Raw genomic sequence first — 23408 nt, forward strand, 5'->3', positions numbered from 1 at the left:
AGCAAGGACTTAATAGCTTAGTGCAATACTTCACTGCAGCATCAGACAGTAAGTGAAGAACACATAATTCAACTGGAAATGCAGGGGGAAGTGCACTGAAGTAGATGTAAATACCCAGCTTGGAATTTGACCAACTTGCTAAAGTAGATATGTCTGCTTTTAAGGAAGATGTCATGGGATTTTTAATGAACCCGGTTCATTGTTTACAATGTATTAAAGCAGTAAAACTTACCACACACTTTTCTGTATGTAGAAGAACTGTAGAGCCAAGTAGTCAGGGAACTGGAATGAAATACCATTGCCACTAGCTGGCACCAGCTTTCAAATAATTCCCATAGTCCTCTGAGTGAACTCTCAGCTTTTGATTTTCCCATCCTGTTTAATAGCAATGTGTGGTCATTTGTAGCAGAGCAGAACTAAACGGTGATGAAGGCGTGCAGAAGGTGCCGTGAGCCATTCTGCAGGTGTATTAAGCAAGTCCTTACTTAACTGAGACAGGTTCGTAGGAGGCAGGAGTTCCTTTAGAAGGGGTACAGGATAGGTTTACAACTACATAGAATCAAAAGTGTCTTTTTTTTACTTTGCTTTGGAAGAGGATTGAACATGATGTAATTGGGCAGATTTAAACATGTTTTGTTTCATGGACTTTACAATAATAGGATGACTCAAGTCCTTAATTAGAATAAAAAAGCATTACATCATCGATTAGCCTGCTCCTTTCACCAAGGCACGGGAAATCTTTAATCGACAGATGCAAGGAACTGCTTGTAGATGACACAGACTGCTAATGAGGGATGGATTCAGAGCTGCCCTGTTGCTTTTCTGTTCACCAAGTATAACAGAATTGTTTGCTCTAGAAGAAGCTGTCTATGGGGTGAATGTGTGCTCAGTTTAAATTGAGATGGGAGACTTGCTTTTCCTTTCATCTGATGCTGTCAAGTTCCTAATTCAGCAGACTTAATAAAACCATTGTTCCCTTTTCCCCATGGATCTGCTGGAGAATTTTTAGGTCTTGGTTTCAAAGGATTGAAGAACTGGCTTTTGGAAAACGATTTGTGGAAGCTATCTGCAAAACTTTGCCAAAAATGCATGAATTAGCCATTGTAACTGTGGCCTGGTACTAATTAACACACCTGGGGATCACATCTCTTGCTACTGCCCCTTGCAGCAGTTGGCCAGATCTGGAATCATCTGAAGTACCAGCGAAAGGAGGTATGTCCTTAAGGACAAACACACATTTGGGACTCAGCAGCTCTTCATTCTGCACTTGAATTTCTCAGGTCACATCACAGCACGTAAAAGTTAGATCTCTCCATTATGCTTTTGATAAAAGGAATAAAACTGATTTTGTAGGTCTGCCTGGGGAAAAGTTTCCCTTTGCACAGAAATGTGGCATTCAGATTGTTGTTAATGACAATTGTCTTTGAAGTGAAAGAAATGCTTTCTATTGCCTTCCATAAAGGATAAGACTCAAACCTTTTCTTTCCATATTGCCTGAAATGCCCAGTCATGTCCAGATCATAAGGGGGAGTAAGACTTACCAGCACAGTGAAATACGCAGCTGTGGTAGGTGGTTTGACTGTGGCTAAACTAGTAAATAAAAGCAGACAGGAACTGTAATCTTGCTCTGTGCCAACTAGGATGAAGTAACTTCTGTCCGACAGCTAAATCCTTCCGCTCCCCAGAGAAAGCTGGCCACGTCCAAAACAGGAAGGGCCCTGAGCTTGTACTGGTCCCTAAATTATGTCCAGGCATCATTTGGGAAAGCAATAATTAGCCTGGGCCAAATTCATGCCCATAAGCATGCTAAAAACTCACAAGACACATACTGTGTACTGTTATCTCAGCCCAAGCCCTGACCACGTTTATTTGCTAGTGTAGATGTTGCCTTTTTGTTGTCAACAAGGCAGCCTGAAGAAGGTGCGCATTTAGGAGTCAGGACTGGAGCTGTTGGGGCCCTGTAATGAGACTTTTCTTGGTGCAGGCGGTGTTGAGTGTATGTCTGACACTTAATGATGCTCTGTGATCATAAAACACCAAGGGCATTTTGCAGCAAGTATGTAGCTGGCTGCTGTGGCTCCTATCAGCTAGTACTCCTTTGGGTGATGGTGGGCACAGCTCAGGAGCTAGCCCAGGACTGGGCGGGTGCAGCCAGCTGGTTTTGGAATATAACAGAGTTCAGCTGCGTGGGTGTGAGCCATGGTGTGTCAGTTGGCTAGGAAAAGGTCTTGACTTGGGTTTTTGCTAATATAGACTATTTTCTGAGGTCTGCTCTCTGAACCATGATTTTCTGTAATAACTGCTACTTATTTGGCACAATACACAAACTGGTCAGAGTGGCTCGGATGGAGGATTTCCAAGAGTCTCTCTCCCTTGCTTTATTGCTTTTTGTCTGTAATAGCATCCAAGGCGTTCTTGAAGGCATCATTAAACACAAAACATGGTGTCATGCCCTCAAAACCACCTTACAACATTATCTAAACCATTTGCTGAAGACGTCTTATTTTTCATCTGTGTGATGGGTTATCTGCCAGCATAGGCTATTGCTGTGTGTAACAGTCTTGCCCCGAAAACTTGTTCCCAAGTCATCTGTCTTTCTCGTCTTGGCTATGAGTGACAGAGCCATGGCCCCAGCTGTTCCTGTAATATGAAAAAAAGCAAATGTGTTCTTAAGAGGCTCCTGAGGGCTAACCCTTCCTTCCTCCCTCAGGGGCTGTTACAGCAAACCCTGACCTCACTGGAGTTGTTTTTATTTGTTCAGTGGTGCTGCCAAGAGACAAGGGCAGTGCCACACAATGCGGGATGCTCAAATGGGAAGGAGAAGCATGTGGTTCAGAGCTGCTGGCCAACTTCTTAGGGGAATTAGTTTCAATTCTTCATTTCAAATGCATCCTGTTTAGGCTTCTGACAGCTCACTTCTGGTTTTCAGGACCATGTTTCATTCTCAGTCTGTAAGAGTGCTGGCATGCCCTGCCACACAGAGGTGCAGAGAGTGAATTCTGAAAGGTGGTGAGGTGTTTGGGGGCTATCCAAATGTTGCAGTCTGTTGGCAATAAGCATTGTTTTACTTGCCCTTGGGAGGTGGTTAGAGATGTAACCCAGCCTGTTGTATCCCTTACTCTCATGGAGAAACTTGCTTGATCTGCCAGTCGTTTGCCAGCTGTTGGCAGCACTGCACCATTGGGCAGCACAGCACCATTGCTTGCAGGATGGGAGCCATCATGGTGCTGTTGTGCACTACAAGATGGATGCTACTGATGGATATTATGAAGGATGCCAAGGTATCCTTAAACCCTACAGACAAATGGGCAACATGGCAAAGGACAGTCTCCGTTCTGCTCTCTGCTTATCTGTTCTTCCTGGGAGGGTCTGGTACCCAGGACCCCTCACAGGGACCATTTCCAAAAGGTACATGGAGAAGACTGCATCAAGTTTGTCTCCATACACAGTCCTCTGGCAGTATCTCATCAAGCTGTGCTCCTTCGAACACCCCCACATGCCTTTGTTCTGTGCCCAACATGTCATAAGCACCCTCCATTTCAGGCTATGACTTTGCAGAGCTCTAGCACAAACCTCGCATTATTTCAAGCACTTTGAACTGAAAATCAGATGCAGAATAAATAATAATTCCAGGACACCACACAGAGCAAGGGAAGACCAAGGCCAAGTGTTTTATAGTATGGATACAGTCCTGCCCCAGCCCTCTTGTTCAGCAGGGCAGGTGTGAGTGCTGCCTCCTGTGCTTATGGCACCTCTGCTGTGGAATTCTGCCAGTCGTGGGAAGGTAGGCAGCCTCAAAACACTTCCCTTCCTTGGAGAGACCACAGGCGGATGTGGTGGGTTGACCCTGGCTGGACACCAGGTGCCCACCAAAGCCTCTCTAACACTCCCCTCCTCAACTGGACAGGGGAGAGAGAATATAACGAAAGGCTCGTGGGTTGGGATAAGGACAGGGAGAGATCACACACCAATTACCATCACTGGCAAAATGGACTTGACTTGGAGAAAATTAATTTAATTTATTACCAGTCAAATCAGAGTAGGATAATGAGAAATAAAACCTAAATCTTAAAAGACTTTCCCCCTGCCCCTCCCTTCTTCCCAGGCTTAACTTTACTTCTGATTTTCTCTACCTCCTCCCTACTGAGCAGCAGAGGGGGATGGGGAATGGGGGTTGCAGTCAGTTCATCACATGTTTTTTCTGTTGCTCCTTCTTCCTCAGGAGGAGGACTCCTCACTCTTCCCCTGCTCCAGTGTGGGTCCCTTACACGGGCTGCAGTCCTTCAGGCACAGACTGCTCCAGCGTGGGTCCCGCGGGGTCACCAGTCCTGCCAGCAAACCTGCTCCCACGTGGGCTCCTCTCTCCACGGGGCCACACGTCCTGCCAGGAGCCTGCTCCAGCGTGGGCTTCCCACGGGGTCACAGCCTCCTTCGGGCACCCACCTGCTCCGGCATGGGGTCCTCCCCGGGCTGCACGTGGAGGTCTGCTCCCCCGTGGACCTCCCTGGGCTGCAGGGGGACAGCCTGCCTCACCGTGGTCTTCCCCACGGGCTGCAGGGGAATCTCTGCTCCGGCGCCTGGAGCATCTCCTCATCCTCCTTCTGCACTGACCTGGGGTCTGCAGGGCTGTTCCTCTCACATGTTCTCACTCCTCTCTCCCAGCTGTAGTTGCCGTTCTGCAGGGTTTTTTCCCCTTCTTAAATCTGTTATCCCAGGGTTGCTACCACTGGTGCTGATGGGCTCGGCCTTGGCCAGCGGCGGGTCCATCTTGGAGCCGGCTGGCATTGGCTCTGTCAGACATAGGGGAAGCTTCTAGCAGCTTCTCACAGAAGCCATCCCTGCAGCTCCCCTGCTACCAAAACCTTGCCATGCAAACCCAATACAGCAGGTAGCAGTGTCGTCCTTTGGGGGTGCAAAGGAAGATGAACAGAGACAGGAGCTGCAGACAGGAGCTGGGTGGGCAGCATGGAGGGGCTCGGTGAGGGGCACAAGGCAGCCCCATGAATCAGCACCTGGCATTTTGGCCATGCTTGATGTACTATATGTTTACAACCACACTGATCCTGTGGTGTTGGTTCTCTGTGCTAGCCATGTGGCATGTGGAAGGTCTGCTGTAGCATTTCTCCTTATGGATCCAGATCCTGAAAGGTCCTGGGTCTGTGTTTTCTGTCTGAAATCATCATTCTTTCCTTCAACATTGCCACAGCCACTGTAACACCGGGGAGTAGAAGCTTAAAACATTGTGCAGTTATTTGTAATTGCTACTCCCCTGCTGTCATCAGCATCATTTCATCACTTTTCCACTAGTTCCTCCTACTGACACAGATTAGTGATATAATTTCTGCTCCCCCTGTGTGTTCAACAAAAGATCCCCTTACCAAACCTCGGTTAATTTCTCACATCTCTCCAACTTACTAGATGGCTTAGTTGCACAAGGTTCTCCACCGATGTAAAATGGCATAACTTCAATGTACTTTGAGTCTATTTAGGATTTGTGAGTCAGCAAACTGGCCCAAGGGATCAAGTTACTTGCCCAAGCTCACACCATGAGTCAACAGCAGCTAATCTTGAAAAGAGCTCTCCTTGGGCTAATACAGCACTACACGCTTGCCGCTTTTTGTGCCCACACAAGCCTGAGGTCTCGCGTTGTGTGGGATTTGAGAGCCTGAGACATTTACCAGCATTTCTACCCACAGTCTGTGTTCCCTGATGCATTTTCCCTGCTGCATCCCTTGCAGCACGTGAATCTTCAGCGTTTCTAATCCAGCCAGCCCCAAGGGGGACAGCTGGCAGTAGCAGATCATCAGGTAGCTAAGTAGGAGCAAGGAGCAGGGTCAGCAATGAATCAGTTGGGTGGATCTGCAGGCTCATGTCGCTTGTGTCAAGTCATAATTCCCTGAGGATATGAGAAGCTAGTTGGAGGCCTTGCTGAGATCATCCATCTGCCATCTCTGAAGAGTGCTGTGGGAATAGCAAGTGTCGCTCTGGATGAGCTGAGCTCTTGAGAGATTTTTTGCCAATAGGAGGGGAATGATTTTCGTTACGATTTTAGAATATTATCGTGGATGTTAAATAACGCCAGCGCTAAGCTGGATCTTGTGCGCGAGCCAGAACACTTGCAAAGACTACTTAGTTCTTCTTGTTTTAGGCATGTGTTTGTGGATTGCTTGCCTTTATCAGGTTTCTGCAATTCAGTGCCCGGCCTCTCTGTGCTCCACAAAGGGCTCGCAGTGCTTCCCCAGCTGAACCCGTCCATTCAGCATGACAGCCAGCTGTTGTGCGCGCTGAGATCAGTGCCCAGCCCCTGAAATTACTTATGTTGCAAAAGCTTGTGTGCTGAGAAGTCAGGCTGGTTAGCGACAAAAACATAAATAGGAATCCAATTAAAAAAATGCAGAACTCTGTCAGCTATTTTTTTGCTTGCAGCAGAAAGAAGCCCCTTGGCAGCTGCCACTGCAGAGCCTCAGTGTCTTGCTTAGGAGGGAGTTTTGTGTCTCCGGTGCTCCCTGGTGTGACTTCCTACAGTCTGACCTCCAGCAGCGTCTGCAACATCAGAAGTGGAACTGCTTCATGCAATAGCTGTATTCGTGGCCTGGGGAATATTTCACCCAGAGCAATTTTATCTTACCTCTGTTAAAAAAAACAACATAAGAAACCTCTAGGCAGGAAAGCTGCATTTTCTTTTTATGGAAGAGGTTTTGATCCCGTGATCAGCAGGAGAGGCAGCAGCTGGAGCACAGGGCTGTGTCTCCAACAGCGGTATCATTATGACAATGTCTCACTGTGTCCTTCTCTATTTTATTTCCTGTGGAGCCATCTCTGTGTTGCGGTAAGAGGTTTATTTAGTCCACAGCGCAGGCAAGACAAAAAAGTGACCTCTGTGAACAGCAAGATGTGAGGGAGGGAGGGCAGTGGGGAACCAGTCTCGGCCCCATCTTCCCTTCTCGGGCTGTGTCATGGAGCAGTCAAGACCTTGGGCTTTTGAAGCAGTCTGCCCCTGAGTGCAAGTCCTGCTGGGCTACTGCTGGAATCTGCTCACTGCCTTGGTAACCAGCCCTTCTCTGGCTTTTCATAAGCTCTCTAGGTGTGGTGTGACAGGTATGTCAGGCAAAATTTTAGACTAGAACATTATTTGCAGTTTGCTAGAGGTTTTCTGTAGGTTAGGGGTGGGTCTGTGCAGGTACCAGGCGAAAAAAAGAAGGCACCCTTTAGACAGAGTTTTACACGGAGCCTCTGGTGTTAGAGAGGCCAGAGGTTGTTTAATGCAAACATCCTCTTTTGTTACATTATCTGTCTGAGGCTTTTCTGTTCACAGGCAGATGAAAACTAGAGTTGTGCCCCCAGTCTGCATTCTTGTACCCATTCTGCTTTTGGATGTGGTGAGGAGGGAGTTCACGTGAGGCAGCAGCACAGGTGAAATGGTCTTCTGAGGAGCACGACGTGAGACCCGGAGGTTGTCAAATGTAGGTGTCAGCAGATGCTGCTGGATATGATGGCATTCTGTTTGCGAGGAGGTAGAGATTAGATAACACAAAATTAAACCTTTATAAAGCAGATGTAGAATGGTCAGGCTGCCTGTCCTTGGGAGGACGCACCAAGCAGTTGCAGGTCCTGCTGATTTGACTTTACCAAGGTCTGTAGTGAAAGGACAACTTTAAAACTTTCAGTTTTAAACTGAAAGAGGGTAGGTTTAGATTGGACATAAGGGAGAATTTTTTTACGATAAGGGTGGTGAGACACTTAAACAGGTTGCCCAGGGAAGTTATGGGTGCCCCATCATTGGAAGTGTTCAAGGTCAGATTGGACAGGGCTTTGAGCAATCTGATCTAGTGAAAGATGTCCCTGCCCATGGGGGAGTGGGTTGGACTAGGTGATCTTCAAAGGTGTCTTCCAACCCAAACCATTCTGTGACTCTATGGTTCTGTAATTTAGAAGTGTGAGTGCCCAACACTTCTGGAAATGAGGCATCAACTATTCACATGTTCAGTGCTTTTTCAGAAATTACTCAAATACATCTAAGAAGAAGCTACAGTGGTTTGTTCATATGTATGTTTGGCTTTTTTCACCATTTCAGTGTTGAAGAAGCCAGTCACTCCTCCAAAACGGTTGCTGTTTGCATTTGTTGCTTTTACTTGATAGTTTTAAGAATTCTTACCACAACATTGGATATTTTCAGTACCATCAGTTCCCTATTTGTGAGGCCACCTTTTTTTGTGTTTGCTCCTGAATCTTGTTGAGCAGGTGGCAGATAACATGCTCACTAGCTAGTTTTTTTCACACCCTGTTTGTTTCAGCTTGGTTGACTTTGATTGTGAAGCTGCTCAGGACATTTTGTGAAGAATGTCTCATAAAGGGACAATGTTGGCAGGCTGATTTCATTACAGTTGTCATATTTATATTCTTGTCATGTCACACATTTTATTGCTGACTTATATTGCATGTAGACATCACTTTACAGGCATGCAACACAATACTTGCCCAAAAATTTGTTGTCTTAGGAGCTACAGACCTGTAACAATAATTAATTAAAGAATGGAATTTTTTCTGAGAGTGTAATTTTTATAGGGTCAAAACATAAAGCTAGGGCCTATTCCTAAAACTAACTCCATTACCTTGAATAGTGACCTTAAAGGAAATAAATCAAGGAGTAATGTCTGGCAGAGTTTGTTAAGTCCAAACTGTTTGTCCTGACTTTTTCCTGATAAAGCTTCCTTTCTCCAGAAAGATGTTGCATGTGTTTAAGATTTAACATGAATTTTATGTTTTATTGAAAAGTGACTGGTAAACATCCCTGTTTATTTTTGGTGGTCAGCAGTCATAGCTGGTTATCATTTGTGATCAGTTTCAACCTCTTCCCTTTCTCTTGCTTTGCTAACTTGTCTACTGTTACCTCTGCCTAATTTCATCCTTTTTTTCCCTTACCTCCCTTCTGCATTTTCACACGTTCCCATTGCAGCTTCCTGTTTCTCCTTCAGTTACAGCCTGTGGTCTTTTTCAAAAGCATAATTTGGCCATCAGTAGTAATCTTTCCAGTTAAAGCAGAAAAAGAAGAGTCCAGAATAGATGTCTGGAGGGTAAAAGGTACATGATGTGGATGGCAGGAGAAGATGGCTGAAAATGACAAGGAGACCTAATTGTCAGTCTAGAGGCAATACTGCAGATTCTGGAGGCGGAGCAAGAAAGTGTCTGATACTGGCCAGAAATTTGGGGAAATGGATTGAGGAGGGATGAAAAATGGGAATGAGGGATGAGGAGAGAAATAGGATGATATTGGGCAGAAATTGCAAGGACTAGGCACAGGGAAAATAGAAGGTGCTCCAGAAGAGGGCAGCAGAGCAAAAAATCAATATTTCTCTCCTTTTATCAATTTGAAATCAGTTCCTATCAAACGTACAAATAGGGAAGGAGAATTAAGGGTATAATAAAAGCTGGTATACACCAAGCCCTGATGCTGCCATCATCATGTTTGCCTCGTAGCTCTTTTACTAGTTCATAGACTGAACAGCAGGACATAATATTCTCTCCTTCTTGTCCCACCAAAGTCATGGAGAAGAACCAAAAAGAGAGCGTTCTGGTTTTGTCTCTCCTTGCCTGACGTGTCTGAGTGCCTAAGGTAATGCAGAGATAGCTCAGGCGCTCTCTACAGAGAAGCAGATACCTGTAATGCTGCACTGAGGACCCTGTCCACAGGAGCTGGAGGATAGGAGTTTCCATTTTCTTGGTCCTGCTTTGGAAGAAAACGGTGGCAAGTCTCAGGACTGCTGTGTCAATCCTTGGATAAGATACTATTATTAACCAAGCCTATAGGCTCCTAAAAAGAAAAGAGCAGCATGATTCTGGCAAGACTTTAGTAATGAATGCTCTTTTAATTACTTACTGATTATATCTGATTGTCTGCCTTTCTTTAACTTTACCAAGCATCAAGGCAATGCTCACCAGCCCATGCTTCTTTGTGTTGAACACTTCTAACTTTTCTAATTTTTAAAATAGCTTTATTTTTAGCCCTCTGTAACCTCCCTGAAGTTCTAAAATGCATTGAGTAGTTACATCCAGGGTGCAGAAAGATGCCTGGCCAATTTTTTCCAAAACACGTTAGTGCATGTTATCTGGTATTGCATATTTGAAAATCTGCATCATTAACTTGAGTATTAGGGTACAAACTATTTCACTGTTGTCAGAAACTCTGAAAGTACCATTCTGCTGCTTTGCAGATGAAACCAAAAATACTAGTGAGTATTTTTGGCTTTTTCACATCATTATTGGCAACTTTATTATGCCTGTCTTGTTCTGTCCTTGCTGTGGTTTAATTTAGACATGATTGTATTTTGAAACTTGGCTTTTGTTGTCCTTCATTTGTTTCAGCAAGTCTCACATTCTGGTTTAGTCTAGAAAATCAAAGGATAATGATAAAGAAATTTCCTTTATGTTAATATTCTTCCTTTGCAATCTACTCTGGAACCCTTGTTCCCTTGCCAGGCATGTGAGTGTCTGTGTGCTTTGTTAGTTATTTAGTTGAAAACGTCTTAGGAAATGTTTCTGTATTATGATTATTGCTAATGAGCTGTATACTAAACAAAAGTTGTCTGCCTGTGGTCTTGTTGTCTGTTCTCAAATTATATTGAAAAATGATATAATCAGAAAGGACAGATTATAAAACCAGCTTGGCTTCTTTTAGGAAGAACAGGTACTCCTGAGTGCTGAGCCCTTCAGAAAAATGTCTCCACAAAAGCAGGTCCCTAGATGGGAGATGAACTCTTGAAAATCTATTCCTTCAGGCTTTCTTTCCATCTGTTGCTCTGCTAGAACAATAGTCCAAGGCTGGCCTGATCTGGGGGCTGCAGCAGGAGAAACTTTGCCTGCAATTAAATGCTCTTCTTCCAAATGATTTCTAATAGGAGATTTATTCCATCTATTATGCATTATCTTATTTTGGGACATGCCAGGGCCATTTAAAACACTCTAAGTTACTGTGATGTCCACAAGAAAAAGATTACTGTGTGAGGTAAAATATCCCTGCGGCCAGCACTTGTCACGGTTGCTTAATGCTTAGCAGTCAGGCTGTGTTGAGCTGACGGGCTTAGAATTTCTATTTGGCATCCCTTGCCCAAAGCAGATGAGAATGACCCCTTTTGTCCTGTCTGTTATTATCAGGCGGCTTTGGAAAATGAGCACTGTTGAATGAAAAGAAAGAGGCAGATGACATTTTGTTTTCTGTATGAACTAGTGTATAGGTTCTTTGTTTTTCAGAAATGGTTTTCAAGAAGAAGTGCTAATATTGCTGATATTTTAGCAGTAGTTCTTTTGTTCAAGCCTGAATGTAGATTTGTGGGAGTTGGGGTGTCCATTTATATTAGCAAGCTCTTTCCTTGTAAAATCCCCTGGATACCTAAAATATGAGTATGTATATTCTGAGTAAGTAATTTTTAATATTATTGTATCATTCCTTTTCTGGAGCATAATCTTATTTCTATAAAAAAAGAGATGGTCATATTTTCAGAATAAGAAGTTCTGAAAATTTTTGTCTGTGTGCTGAGATTACACTTACTCTGAATAATGACACACACTTACTCTGAATAATTACACTCACTATTTTAACCCAGTAGTGAGCATGGGTTAGGGACTCCTGTCTGTATTGAGCACAATAGACATGCGCTTTGATTTAAGCTATGTGTCACCAAGCGTTAGGTCTGAAGATCCACTATTTCAAAACACAGCTATCACACATACAGGTCTGGAAATCTTCTGACTTTGGAGTGTTTCAGTCATCGTCATTGCTGTTTTCTATAGCTGACCAGAAAGCGTTTTTTGCATTATTGATGTGCCAGTGAGACATGGAGGCTGCCAAACAAGTGACCTACATTGTGTCAGTAAACAATAATATGAGAATTGTGCTCACAAAATGGGTTAGGTTTTAAAGTGAGTGTCTTCTGCATGCAGGGTTTTGTTGACATTGTTGTGGGTGATTTGAGAATCATTTGGGAGCCAGGAGTCTCAACTGGATTTTCAAGTGTGCCAGCAGCCTTACTAAGTAAATTCATATACCCAAAGTTTTGATCACCCAGTTTTGGTCTATGTCAGTTAGGAGACTAGTCTTTATCTACAGTCACTTCTGAGGCAGTTTGGCTCCTTTTGGACTCGAGAGCAGAAGACAGTAGTGTTATTTGAGTCATTCTCACAATGCTTCGTGTATAGAAGTCAGTGAGCTCAACTGGGTAAATAGGTTCAACTGAACAAATGATACATCATCTTTAGGACTGGGTTAGTTCTTGTTAAGATTTTTAAAATTCACTAGAGTGATGTTCCAAAGTTCACTTGTTTCAGCAACAAAGAAATAGCAATGACACAGGTCATCTTCTGCCAGCTGGATGCAGGTAGTTTCAAAATGTCAGATGCCAAGGTTGTGAGCGTGATGTATGAAGAAGGTGCTAATGACATGCAAGGCTTGAGTACAGTAATACTTTGGGAGACTAAATGTTCCTTCATTTCTGTCTTCCCAAAAGCCTCTGCATCCCTGCACCAGTTTACTACACCCTGGCACATCATGATCATCGAATTAACTATCCCTGCAGCTTCTCCTGTGCATGCCTACCAGCATGTGGCTTCACAGTCAGCTCGGTTCCAGTTAGGTCCCTGGTCCCCTGCTTATGGGGAGGTAGCAGGAATGTGTAGAGGGGTACGAGTAGGCAGGCAGACACACACTCAGGCCAGATGAAGCTTATCGTGAAACCAGAACCTCAGACAGGCTCCAAAACTTCTTACACACCCTTTCCCTTCCATTAACCTCTACTTAGCAGTGCACAGCCTGGACTGGCACAGCTAAATACAGAACCGTGGGAATCCTGTTTCCCAGTTAGAGACTGACCTCAACAGAGTCCCTGTATGGATATGCTGGAATTACTTGGCAGTCCAACTGTGGCTTCCTTAGAAGGGTAGTGTGGGGAAACAACTTGAAGGCAGAAAAACAACTTCCTCATGTTCCTACTGGTAGCAGTCAAGCCCTGGGGGTTTGGCCCTGTTCCCTGTAACTGCCAATGGAGTCCCCTGGTGAAACAGAAAGCGAGCCAGTGTAAGTGGGCTGGTTTGATGGCTAGACGAAACAGACGGTTATTACCAGGACCTTTCAGTTCAATTAATTTTGTTTTACATACTGTTCTTTATGACACTCTTTATGGTTCTCTTCGCATTCTTCAGTATGTCTCCCCACTCTGGTACTCATTGCTGCAAATACTTTAGCTAACTATTAGTAAACTCCTTGTTAACTTCACTGAGGTGGAGACCTGTTGCTTGGAAATGTATTGGCTCATGTTTATAAGTACCTGTGTCATAACAGGCTCTTATGCATCAGGAGAGCTGCTGTAACTCTCTGAATGGACAAGGGAGTTCTTGTCAAAGGCTTTTTGGCATTCTGTAGATTGGCAAATCCTCATCTATATTGTCATTTACTTCTCAAAGAATACTTTGCAAGGCATGAATCATGCAAACAAAAGTTGCTTCTTCCCCAGTAGATTGCATTTATTTGTGTCTACTAATTCCATTTTTAATCAATTTGTCAGCTCTGAGAGACTCAGTCTTACTGTTATTCTGATTTTGTTGTTAAATATAATAGCTCTCATTTTTTACCTTTTCCTTTAATACTGAGGTTCATTTGAGTGATAGATTTCTTACCACAGTTAATAAAGCAATGAATCTGAGTTTGTGTAGAAATCCTGGGTGAAAGCTGTCTGGCTTGTACATATTATAACTTTAGACTTTGTCAGGTTTTGGAAGGAGGCTCTTTTACAAATGCTTCAGTTTGAGGCAGTTCCTTGGAGCTGACCTTTCAAAAGTAGCTCAAATTCAGAAGTCACTCAAGGCATATCCATAATGAATATAAGTGTGAAAAAAAAGAAAGTCATGGAATTTTCTCCTGCTTTAAAAAGAAGGTTTGTATAATAAATAGTTCAGCAAATTAGTCGCTGACAACTGCAGATGCCTTTAGTATATTGAAAAGGGTATATTTCCAAATAAGGCCATATTTAAGTTCTGCATGAGGCTTGCTCTTAGGGCTTTAAAGTGCAGCATTTCCCATTGCTAAGAGACAAAGTGGTGGTAGCAAGGTAATATCATCCCTGAGTTCTATGTTGGTGATAATAAACTTGTGAAAATAACTGGAAGTAACTGGACTCCACTCTTCTGTGTGCAGCTGTAATCGGAAGAGGATTTTACAAGATTCTTTAATGTAGTTGGAATGTATGTGTAATCTTTTGACCTTGTTCTTAGTTTTTTATGACTATGGCATGTTAAGTGCTGATAATTGGGTTTGCTCTAGGCTGAAACCTGACCTGCTCTCTGCAAAGGAGAAGATCAGATCTTCCATTGTAAGAGGCACTCAAAGGGGCTACCTTAGAAATTGCAAGGCCGTGACTGCTAAGAGTAAGGATCTTTGAAATATGGCAATTTCTTAGGAAGGACATGCTGTCCTAAGGAATTCTTCTCTTTCAGCTTAGTTTGAATTGGACTTTTCACCCAAGGTTTTTGTCCTGTTATCTAAATTTTCTTTTTTTTGCCTCATAACTCAAGCTGCCCTACTGTGAAAGCTGCTTTGTAGCTTCAGCTAGCAGAATGTGACTCCTAGGTATGAGAGCAAGAAGTACATGCTTTTCACTCTGTTCTAGGAAGGGAATTCAGCTCTCCTTGTTTAAGCCACGTGCAAATGAGGCCTCTAATCCAAACTAGTTTTTAGCTTTCTTCTCCAGCCAGTGGGGAGAGGAGGAGATCTTCAGAGATTTGTTTCATCCAGATACCAGTGTTCAAAATAGATGGGATTAATTGTCCTATGGAAATGTGTGTCTCTTTCCACTGAGTAGAGGAGAAGCCTAAAAATTACCTTTGTCTCACTGTCAAATTTTTAGAAGACTAAATTTAGAGGAAGTTAATCCTGTCCTTCATTCAAGAAAGTACTGAGTGACATTTGTAAATTCTGCAAATAGCAGTCTGTCTAACCAAGTATCTTCCAGTCCCTGCTTGCTTCAACTTAAAGGTGATGTAGTCTTCACATCTTCTCTCTTCTGGGAAGGATGAGAGGAGTGTCTAACACCTTTATGAAAGGAGTATGCAGCAGTCAAAAACAGCAGCAGGCACTGGCAAGGAAATGGAGCCAAAGAGATTTTTAAAAACCTGTCCAAAGGGATCAGTGTAATGGTCCAACCTGCACTTTGTTTTTCAAACCATCCCTTTTCTGTCTGTCTATGACAGTGTTGCTGGACTGGTCTTCTTTCTTATTTTAAGTTTTCTGTGTGAGAGGAGTAAAACTGCTTAAAACAAATGTGATTGAGTGGTAGTTTGCACAGTACAGCATTGTTAGCCCTGCTCTTCCAGTTTCCATTGGGTTCCTTGATAGTTCTTAAGAATACAGAACATGAGTACAGGTAGAGTATGTCAGACCAACAGTCCCTCCAGCTCAATATCCCGTTCCTGCCAGCAGTGCCTATGTACCTTTCTCTAATCCCTTCCCAGCCTCCATCTATTTTCAGCTTATGAGACTTTCTAGCCATAAATCTTTCTTGTTAAATGAAGAATTGCAGCTGACTTTCTTGTCTCTTATGTTTTAGAACTAAAAGAACAAAGAAGGCATCTGCTCCTCCAACAAAGCAAGAGAAACCCAGATTAACCATTTTTGAAGAGGAACTAGATCCAGATGAAGGACTCTTTGGCCCAGAAAAAGATTTCTCATCAATTGGTCCCAGGAAGAAAATGAAAGAGAGTAAATCTGTTCTATATTTGTATATACACAGATTGTTTTATCTAAAGCATGTGTATAACTGAGCTTTTAAAATGTAGTGATATAGAGTATACAGGCTAAATAATGACTTCGGAATGTTAAGGCAGATCTTCAGCTGGGGCAAAATCATCTAGAATCATTCAGAAAGAATAAATAAGACCTGTAGTTCCCATAGCTGTTCACTGTTGACATTTTGGGCGGGGATGTTATAGGTCTGTGGGAGCTGGCTGTCCCACAGTCACTCATGCCACGCTAACAAGAGTAACGTGACCTACTTTTGAGTGCAAGAAGAAAGCAGATTTACCAAGTCCTGAGAGTGCAGAGTACTACTGCACTTTGTGGATTGGAAGTCCTTGTAAAAAAAGAATTGTCTACATGATCTTTTTTTTTCAGCCCAGTAGCCAGGTTTACTAGCTAGTGTTAATGCAGGTATTGTATTACGTAGCATGATGTAACTACAGCATTTTCTGGTTCCTCTTTCTAGATCTGAAGTTATTTGAAGATCCAGACCTTGGTGGGGTGGTAAGACTGGGTGACTCACTGCTGCTGCCAGCTGCCTGTAAGAATAGGGAGTATGTGCTGAATACAGATCCTGAGGAGGACACTGAAGAACTGCTGAGGTACACATCTCAAAACTGTCATGTAGGTTGAAGGTGATCTGAGGAGTTATTTAGACCTCAAAAGAGATGAATTTGAGGGCAAAGCTTAAATACTTTGAATGCTAACCGTGAATCAATACTTGTACTTACAAGTAAAATGTAAGATATGTGTCATGGAGCTTGGAAATCAAACATATGAAAAAGTAAATTAGGAAGACCCTTTGAGAAAGGTAGGGTGCAAGGTATTATCCTGTGACTCCAAAGGAAGGGTCTTGAAGGCCCAAGGCATGCCATCTAGTCCTTGTTTTCTAACATGACACTTCTGCTTTCTGCAAGCAATGCACAGGGGGTGAAAACTGACCTCCATTATGAAAAGTGAGAAACAAAGCCCAGAAACAAAGAGGAATTCAGCTTCAGTGAGCTGAAATCAGGGGCTCCTGCCTCAAGAGGAATGATTTTCTACTGATGGCTCACAGATCTTCATGCATACTTCCAGGAGTAATCCTCTGCACACCTCCACAGCTGGAAAGTACTCTCATTAAAATCTCTATCACCCTGCATTTAATCTTTAATGTAGTGGAAAGAAGGGCTGGAGCTCAGAGTTACAGGAGGGAATAATGTACTTGCTCGTACACTTACCTGCCCCCTTGATAGTGTAGCACTGGAACATATCATCACATAATGTGTTTTATTCCTGGCATCTCTCTCACAAGGCTAGTTTGCCTGCACTGATAATCCTCAAGAGATCAAGCAGGGAGCCAATGCTCGGAGGGACCAGCATCACCAGGGAATCTGTGCTGCAGTAAAGAGTCAAATTCATGCCTTCTAGATCTCAGGCTGGCATCTGAATGATGAGGCCAACCTGCTTCCAGTGCTAATTCTTGCCAGCCAGCTCCTGTTAGGATGTATGATTTCCACAGCAGGTACTAAACCCAGGAGAGAGAATCTGTGTGTGGTTTTAAACCTCTCCTGAAGCAGGTAGTTTTGCAGCTATTGCTTTCTATGCATGCAAAAGTGCTAGCTATCTCAGCAGTAATGCCTGACTTAATTTAAACAAACGTTAAATTGGGTTGGGTGCCATCTTGCATTACATCCTGACATCCCACCTGATGTTTATGGAAGCTGATGAGGCAGGACATGACCCGATTTAGTCCTGTGATATATTGGGAGCAAACACGTATGTGCTTGCAATATTTTCATGTTTGCTTTCTCCTCTGCTAGCAATCTCAGCATATAGCGCTTGATCCAGATTGTTCATATGGCTAGAAGTGCCTGTTTCAGTGCAGTCCTTACATTATTATCCACTAGGGGAGAGAGCTTCTCCATCTGTCATGTTAATGTCCTTTGGATTCTATGTTTTCTCTTCCTCTGTGGCAGAGAAAGGTCTCTGAAGTCTGCTCCGAGACCAATAGACCATGCTTTTAAATCAGTTTGGGGTCATCAATGTTACCAGCACGCCCAGATGGTTATGGAAACCCATGGGAAAAAAGATTCCATTTCTTCTAAATGCCAGTAGTTTTCATTTATTCTTGAATTGTCCCAGCACTTTCAGTAGTTGACAAATCATCAGGATCCAGCTGGAAACGAATACATGTAATGAAGCAGAAAATCATGCCAGTGGTCCAATGGGAAAGTTGGCAACTCCTGGGTGTGCAAGAGGTATAGGCAGATAGGTCAGGATCTGTTGACCTCTTCATGTGCCTAACATCCTCTGAAATCCCCCTGATAAACCTAGTTCACATTGTTCTCTGCACATCATAGAGAGGTGGTAGACTGAATGCAAGGCAGTTGGGGGTGAAGGAGAAGCTGTTAAAGCAGGGAAGAGGAGTGGCAGTTCTGTTGTAACCTAGTAGAATCCTTCACCTTGCCTCTGTGTAAATTCATTGCAGTCACCTGAAATCCTGTAGCTGAACTTTCTCAAGTGGTTATGCACAACGCACTTTGTTTTCTGTTCAGCTAGAAGCCTTAGCAGAACTGTCAGGTCTCATAAATGTAGAGGCAGCATTTGAATAATCCTCCACCTTCCCTTATCACCAGATTGGTGTTACCTGTACTTGCAGGGCAGCACCCCAGTCTCTTTTCTAGGCAGTGACCCTTTGTGGTGAGAGGAAATGTTCAATGTCGGCTGAACCCTGCAATCTTTCTGGCATGGGGGCTTGAGCATATTTTGAGGCCTAAAAATAAATCTTGCCTTTACCCTGTAGATGTTGACAATCCCTGTCCTTTCCCAAAGGGGACTGAAGAAATCTCTCCCCAGCCCTCAGATCAAAGCAGGAGCTGTGACAACCCGTTCCTTTAGTGGGCTACAGCTGGCTAAGCTACTAGAGGAAAACTGGCAAACGTCTTGGTCTGTTGGACATACTCTGTTATACCATACAGAAAATCTGCCTGGACACATTTTGTCAAGACCTAAGACTATCCTGAGTTATGATGCACCAGCAGGTCTGTAGTAGGTCCAGAAACCTAGACATGTTCACTGTACACAGATGGATTAGCTGAATAATGCAGATGTGGTAGCCCTTGATTTAGGTAGTATAAATTTGCATGTACCATGTGGTCTGCTCACATGCATGTGGTAGATCTGAGAAATGTCTGACTTACTGGAAAATGTACTTTCCGGTGAATCATGGGTAGAGATAGGAGAGCACTGCCTAAGGCAGGGGAAGGCAGAACTTTCTTCTTCCAAAGGGGAGATGGGAAAAAGATGGTGTTCAGAGCAGAACACAGGAGCAACCAAGTCCTTTGTGATCTTTGTGGTACCTGGGTGGTTGTAGCAGCAGTAGCACCACAGCACTGTCAGCACAGCAGTGAATCCCCAGCAGTGACTTGTAACTCTTGAGGAAGAGACTGTTATGGAGACAAATGAGTCTGCAAAATGTGCGTAGGATGAGCTTGTCACAACATGAGGGAGAAGAGAATATGATAAACGTTCTCATTGCAAACTGAAGACTGTGCTCTCTCTGGATACCTGCTCAAATGAAACAAGAATTACTATTTTAAATAGAATCACCTACTTTACATTACAAAGTGTTGAGCTTTGAGAAGAACCAATTTGCTTTGCAATTTGCATTGCAATGAAAGATTTCTTTTTATGGCAAAATATCAATATCCATTCAAACAAATATCTTCCCTCTTTCTGTCCATTTACCAGCCTTTTACTGGTTACTAATTTCTTGGCCTACCAAAAATATTAAGTGATAGTGATGGAGAAACTGGGTGAGCAACCACACTAACCACTGGCATTGTAGATGCAGGCACTCTTTCCTACCGCTAGGTCTGCCATAATACATTAGTGAGGTGCCTGTAGAGCGCTGTACTTGAATGTCCTTCCAGAACTTGTGGAAAAGAGATAAATTGCAGTGGTAGGAACCAGCAAGGTCAAGTCCCTTCATGTTGCCTTCAGGAAAAAAGGAGCACGTCATACTCTTCCTTCATGGGATGTACTTTGAGAAAGGGAGGGATAGGTAACCAAGTCTTTTTGGCTTATCTTTTTACCACAGGGATACAGAGGAATCCAGGCTCTTCCAAGAAGTGTGGGTACCAATGCTTTTGATTCTTCCAGGGTGCAAGGTGACCAACTGCAGTGAGATGAAAGGGTAGCTGATCAACCCTTTCCCAGATGTTAAAAGAATTATCCTTGGGAATGGATTTAGGACCAGACTTCTCTTTTCTCCTGTCATTTTCCTGGGTCACGTCATACCATATAATGATTCCTTCTGGATGCATTCAGCCATTTACCTCCACTCTCAAAGCTCCTTCTCAGGTCTGATTTCCATTTAAGCTAGAGACAGAAGTCAACTGCTGCAGAAATCAGTATCCTGCAAACTCTCCCATCATGGATTCTCATGCCATCTTATTTTCTCATCTCTGTCCACCCAGAGGCCACAGATATGCAAATTAAGTTTTCATGCAGCAAGACTGCAGTCGACCTCTTCTGCCTCATTAATCTAAATTGTGCCTGCCTGGTGTGATGGATCAGGTTTTTGTGGAAAACCAATGCTAGAATTGATTCTGTGAATGTTGCAGCAGCTCTGTGGGCCCACAGAATTACATAAATTATCACACATCCTAGCCTGAAATAATTATCACAGTTGTCTGAGCAGCTTTTCAGGAGAGATTTAATTAACTTCACCTTTGATAATGAATAGGGAGTTGAACTGGAAGGAAGCAGCTGTCAGCATAACATTTGTCTTTTTCCAGCGCTGAGAAAAGTGTCAGCAGCAGGATCCCAGTTCTGCTGCCCTGTGATGGCAGACCTGGTGTATTCTTTCTTAGGATTACGCTGATCTAAGACTGCTGGTGTTGAAAGGGACAATCCAGCTCTTACCTTTGTGCTACAGCTGCATCATCCTGCCTGTGCCCTTAAAAGATGAGTTTTGTCTGTATTTACAGGTTGATCTGTTTCTACAGCTGCGAGCTGTGGCATCAGTGATGCAAGTGATGACCCTTTGAGGAGCATTATATTGTTAGAGGCTGAAGCTGTTTGTGAAATGGCATCCTAACAATGGCCATTTCTAAACAACATTCAGTCCATACAGCTTCTTGAGCAGGTTTGTTAGCTTCAGGTTTGCGAAGGAACTGTTGCCACCCTTGAAGCAGAAAAAGTTTGTATGTTCTTCATTCAGCAGGCCATTAGCAGATGCTGAATTCAGAAAGCAACACTTCCATCTTCAGACTAGCCAGGAGTCATATGTGACACCACTTGCAGCACCATATGATGAGAAATGCTTTCTCACTGTCCTGAGGATATGAGAGCAGCACCATCGTTGGGAGAACAGCTTTGAGAAACTCCAGAGGCTTTAAATCTAGATCCTTTGGGCAGAGGGTTGTTAGGGTGATGGGCAGGTGGTAGAGGAGGTTGCAATCACTGAGTCAGAAATTTCCTGACCACTCCAGGGCACTTTCCCTTGCTTGCTGTGACCTGATTGTGGGGAAAGAACCTTGATTTGGCTGCAGTAGCTTTCAGTAAACAAATAAATTCTTCTTTTCCTACCAGTTTTTGGTGGGTTTTCTTTGCTGCCCAAGAGCACTTTCTGTGATGATTTTCAAGCTTTTTTTTTTTTTTTTCATTTTTCCTGTGATGTATAGAGATGCTACTTACAAACACTGGAAGAGCTACAAATTAAACTCAGCCAACAGAATAAAAAGGCTTTTGCCAGACAGGAAACATTAATTATTGCCCCAACCCCAGGAACACGTATGTGTTGTATAGAATAATGCAGAGAGGTGACCTAGAGTCCTAGTCTCTCCTAGTGTAGCAAGAGGTGCTTTTGCTAGGCTTGAGAGTCACCAGATTTCAACCGTCTTGCCCCAGGTTACTTGCATTTTTGACAGACATCTTCAGCTGGGGGGTAAAAGCTGCCTACTCTCCCCTGCTCCAGCTATGCTTTTGCCTGGTGATTGGGGAACTTTCTAGAGAAGCAGGAGACAGAGTTTTGAACTTCTTCAGGCTGGGGAAAAATTGAACCAGCTCTCTGGTTCAAATTGTAAAAATTGAATTTCCTCGTTTCCTGGGTGAGTGATCTAACCAGTAGGCTGTTTTCCTCAGAGGGCTCTTGTGGCCATATGCATGTAGGACTTACCTGTACTAATGAGCCTATTCTCTGGCCCTTGGCCAGACGGTACCACTGGGCTGCATCCATGCCATTAGACTCTCTCCAGCTGCAGAACAAGGTGACTGTACGCAGCCGCCTGCTGGGAATGGTCCCTGTCCTGCGCCAGCTCCGAGTTGTGCCTGGGAGTTTTTTGGAGGAGGGCTAATCTGTCCCAGACCAAAGCTGTGCCGGTGGTTCTTCTAGCATTTCAACAGTACAGACTCTCATGTTCCAGTGTCCAGACATATTTCCTGGCACTGGTTAAAGTACCAGTATGAATTTACCTGTAATGGATTGCAGGGGAAAGCAGGAGCAGGAGGGGAGATACCTCCTACACAGCTTTGCACTCTTGTGGTTAACTCCAGCCTGTATAATTTCCACGGGCCTTGTTAGACATCACACTGTCTCTACTGACCATAGCAGAAGTGATGGTCAACAGATACTTCGAAGCCTCCTGCCTATTTTGGGGCACAAGTCTTTTCCCAAGTCATGTACGTGATATCACACCTCTCCCCAAGGTTTCACTAAGGTATCTCTCATACTTGGAATTAACACCAGACAAAATAAAGACACCGATAATAAGATAGGGGAAGATAAAAGTCTATTCTGCAAGAACTGCTGTGAGTTGCGTAACCCAGCTTCAGGCATGATCCTTTTCGATACTTTAGCAAATTATGGGAGTCTTCGTCTCTTGCTTTCATTACTGATTCTCCTCATTAGAGCATTCCGAGCAAGCAGAGGTCACTGTCCCCATCATGCTAGATGCTGTACACGCATATAGTCATTCCTGTCCCAAAGATCTTGCCCGGATAGACAGGACAGCATTCAGAGAAGTGGCATCTAAAATGTTGATGTTCTGATGGCAGCTGCGTCTGTCTCCAAGTCAGAACTTGTTTACTGTCTTGAGGTCCACATGCTAGCAGTCATATATAGGCCTTTGTGACAGCCTTTCTTCAGTAAGGGTTTTGATTGCTTTCTGTGTCTGGAAACAAAGAGAATTTCCACCAATAGAGTCTGTGAATCAGCACAACAGTATGGCAGGAATTTTAAACAATGTGGCGCTGCTTTTCCATTACAGAAAAAGAAAGAGACTAATTAGAGAATGATTAATTACATGGATTCTGTGCCTGATTGTCTATAAAAAGATGGGGGTGGGAAGGTTCTTCCTTTAATCTTGTTATTTCAGAATAGTTGCTTGATTTTTTTCTTCCTCCTCCTGGCCTGGAGTTAAATATGGTGGTAGTTATGCACTGTAACAATTCGTTTGCCTCTCAAGAAATAGAAGTCCTTGTTTCTATCTCTCCCTGAGGCATTTTGCATTTTACCTCTTTAGTTTTCCAAAGACAGTTGTGTCTCACATGATCAAACAGCAGTGGATCAAACAGTTTGCCTAGCACTGCAGCACTGAAAAGCAGGTTTTGAGACAAAGACCACATATTATCTCCTGTGTTCTCT

At 43.6% G+C, this 23408-nt stretch overlaps 1 protein-coding gene across 1 annotated transcript in view; it reads left to right on the top strand.

Moving 5' to 3' along the window:
* HS1BP3 (HCLS1 binding protein 3) overlaps positions 1-23408 on the top strand; it is a 54587-nt gene that overhangs the window by 25926 nt on the left and 5253 nt on the right. Inside the window, exons 5-6 of the mRNA XM_069805707.1 lie at positions 15591-15742; positions 16245-16380. Coding sequence (XP_069661808.1) covers positions 15591-15742; positions 16245-16380 — 288 coding nt within the window. The remainder of the gene's footprint in view (positions 1-15590; positions 15743-16244; positions 16381-23408) is intronic.

This window comes from Haliaeetus albicilla, chromosome 18, assembly GCF_947461875.1.
Source record: "Haliaeetus albicilla chromosome 18, bHalAlb1.1, whole genome shotgun sequence".
Classification (NCBI taxonomy): Eukaryota; Metazoa; Chordata; class Aves; order Accipitriformes; family Accipitridae; genus Haliaeetus; species Haliaeetus albicilla.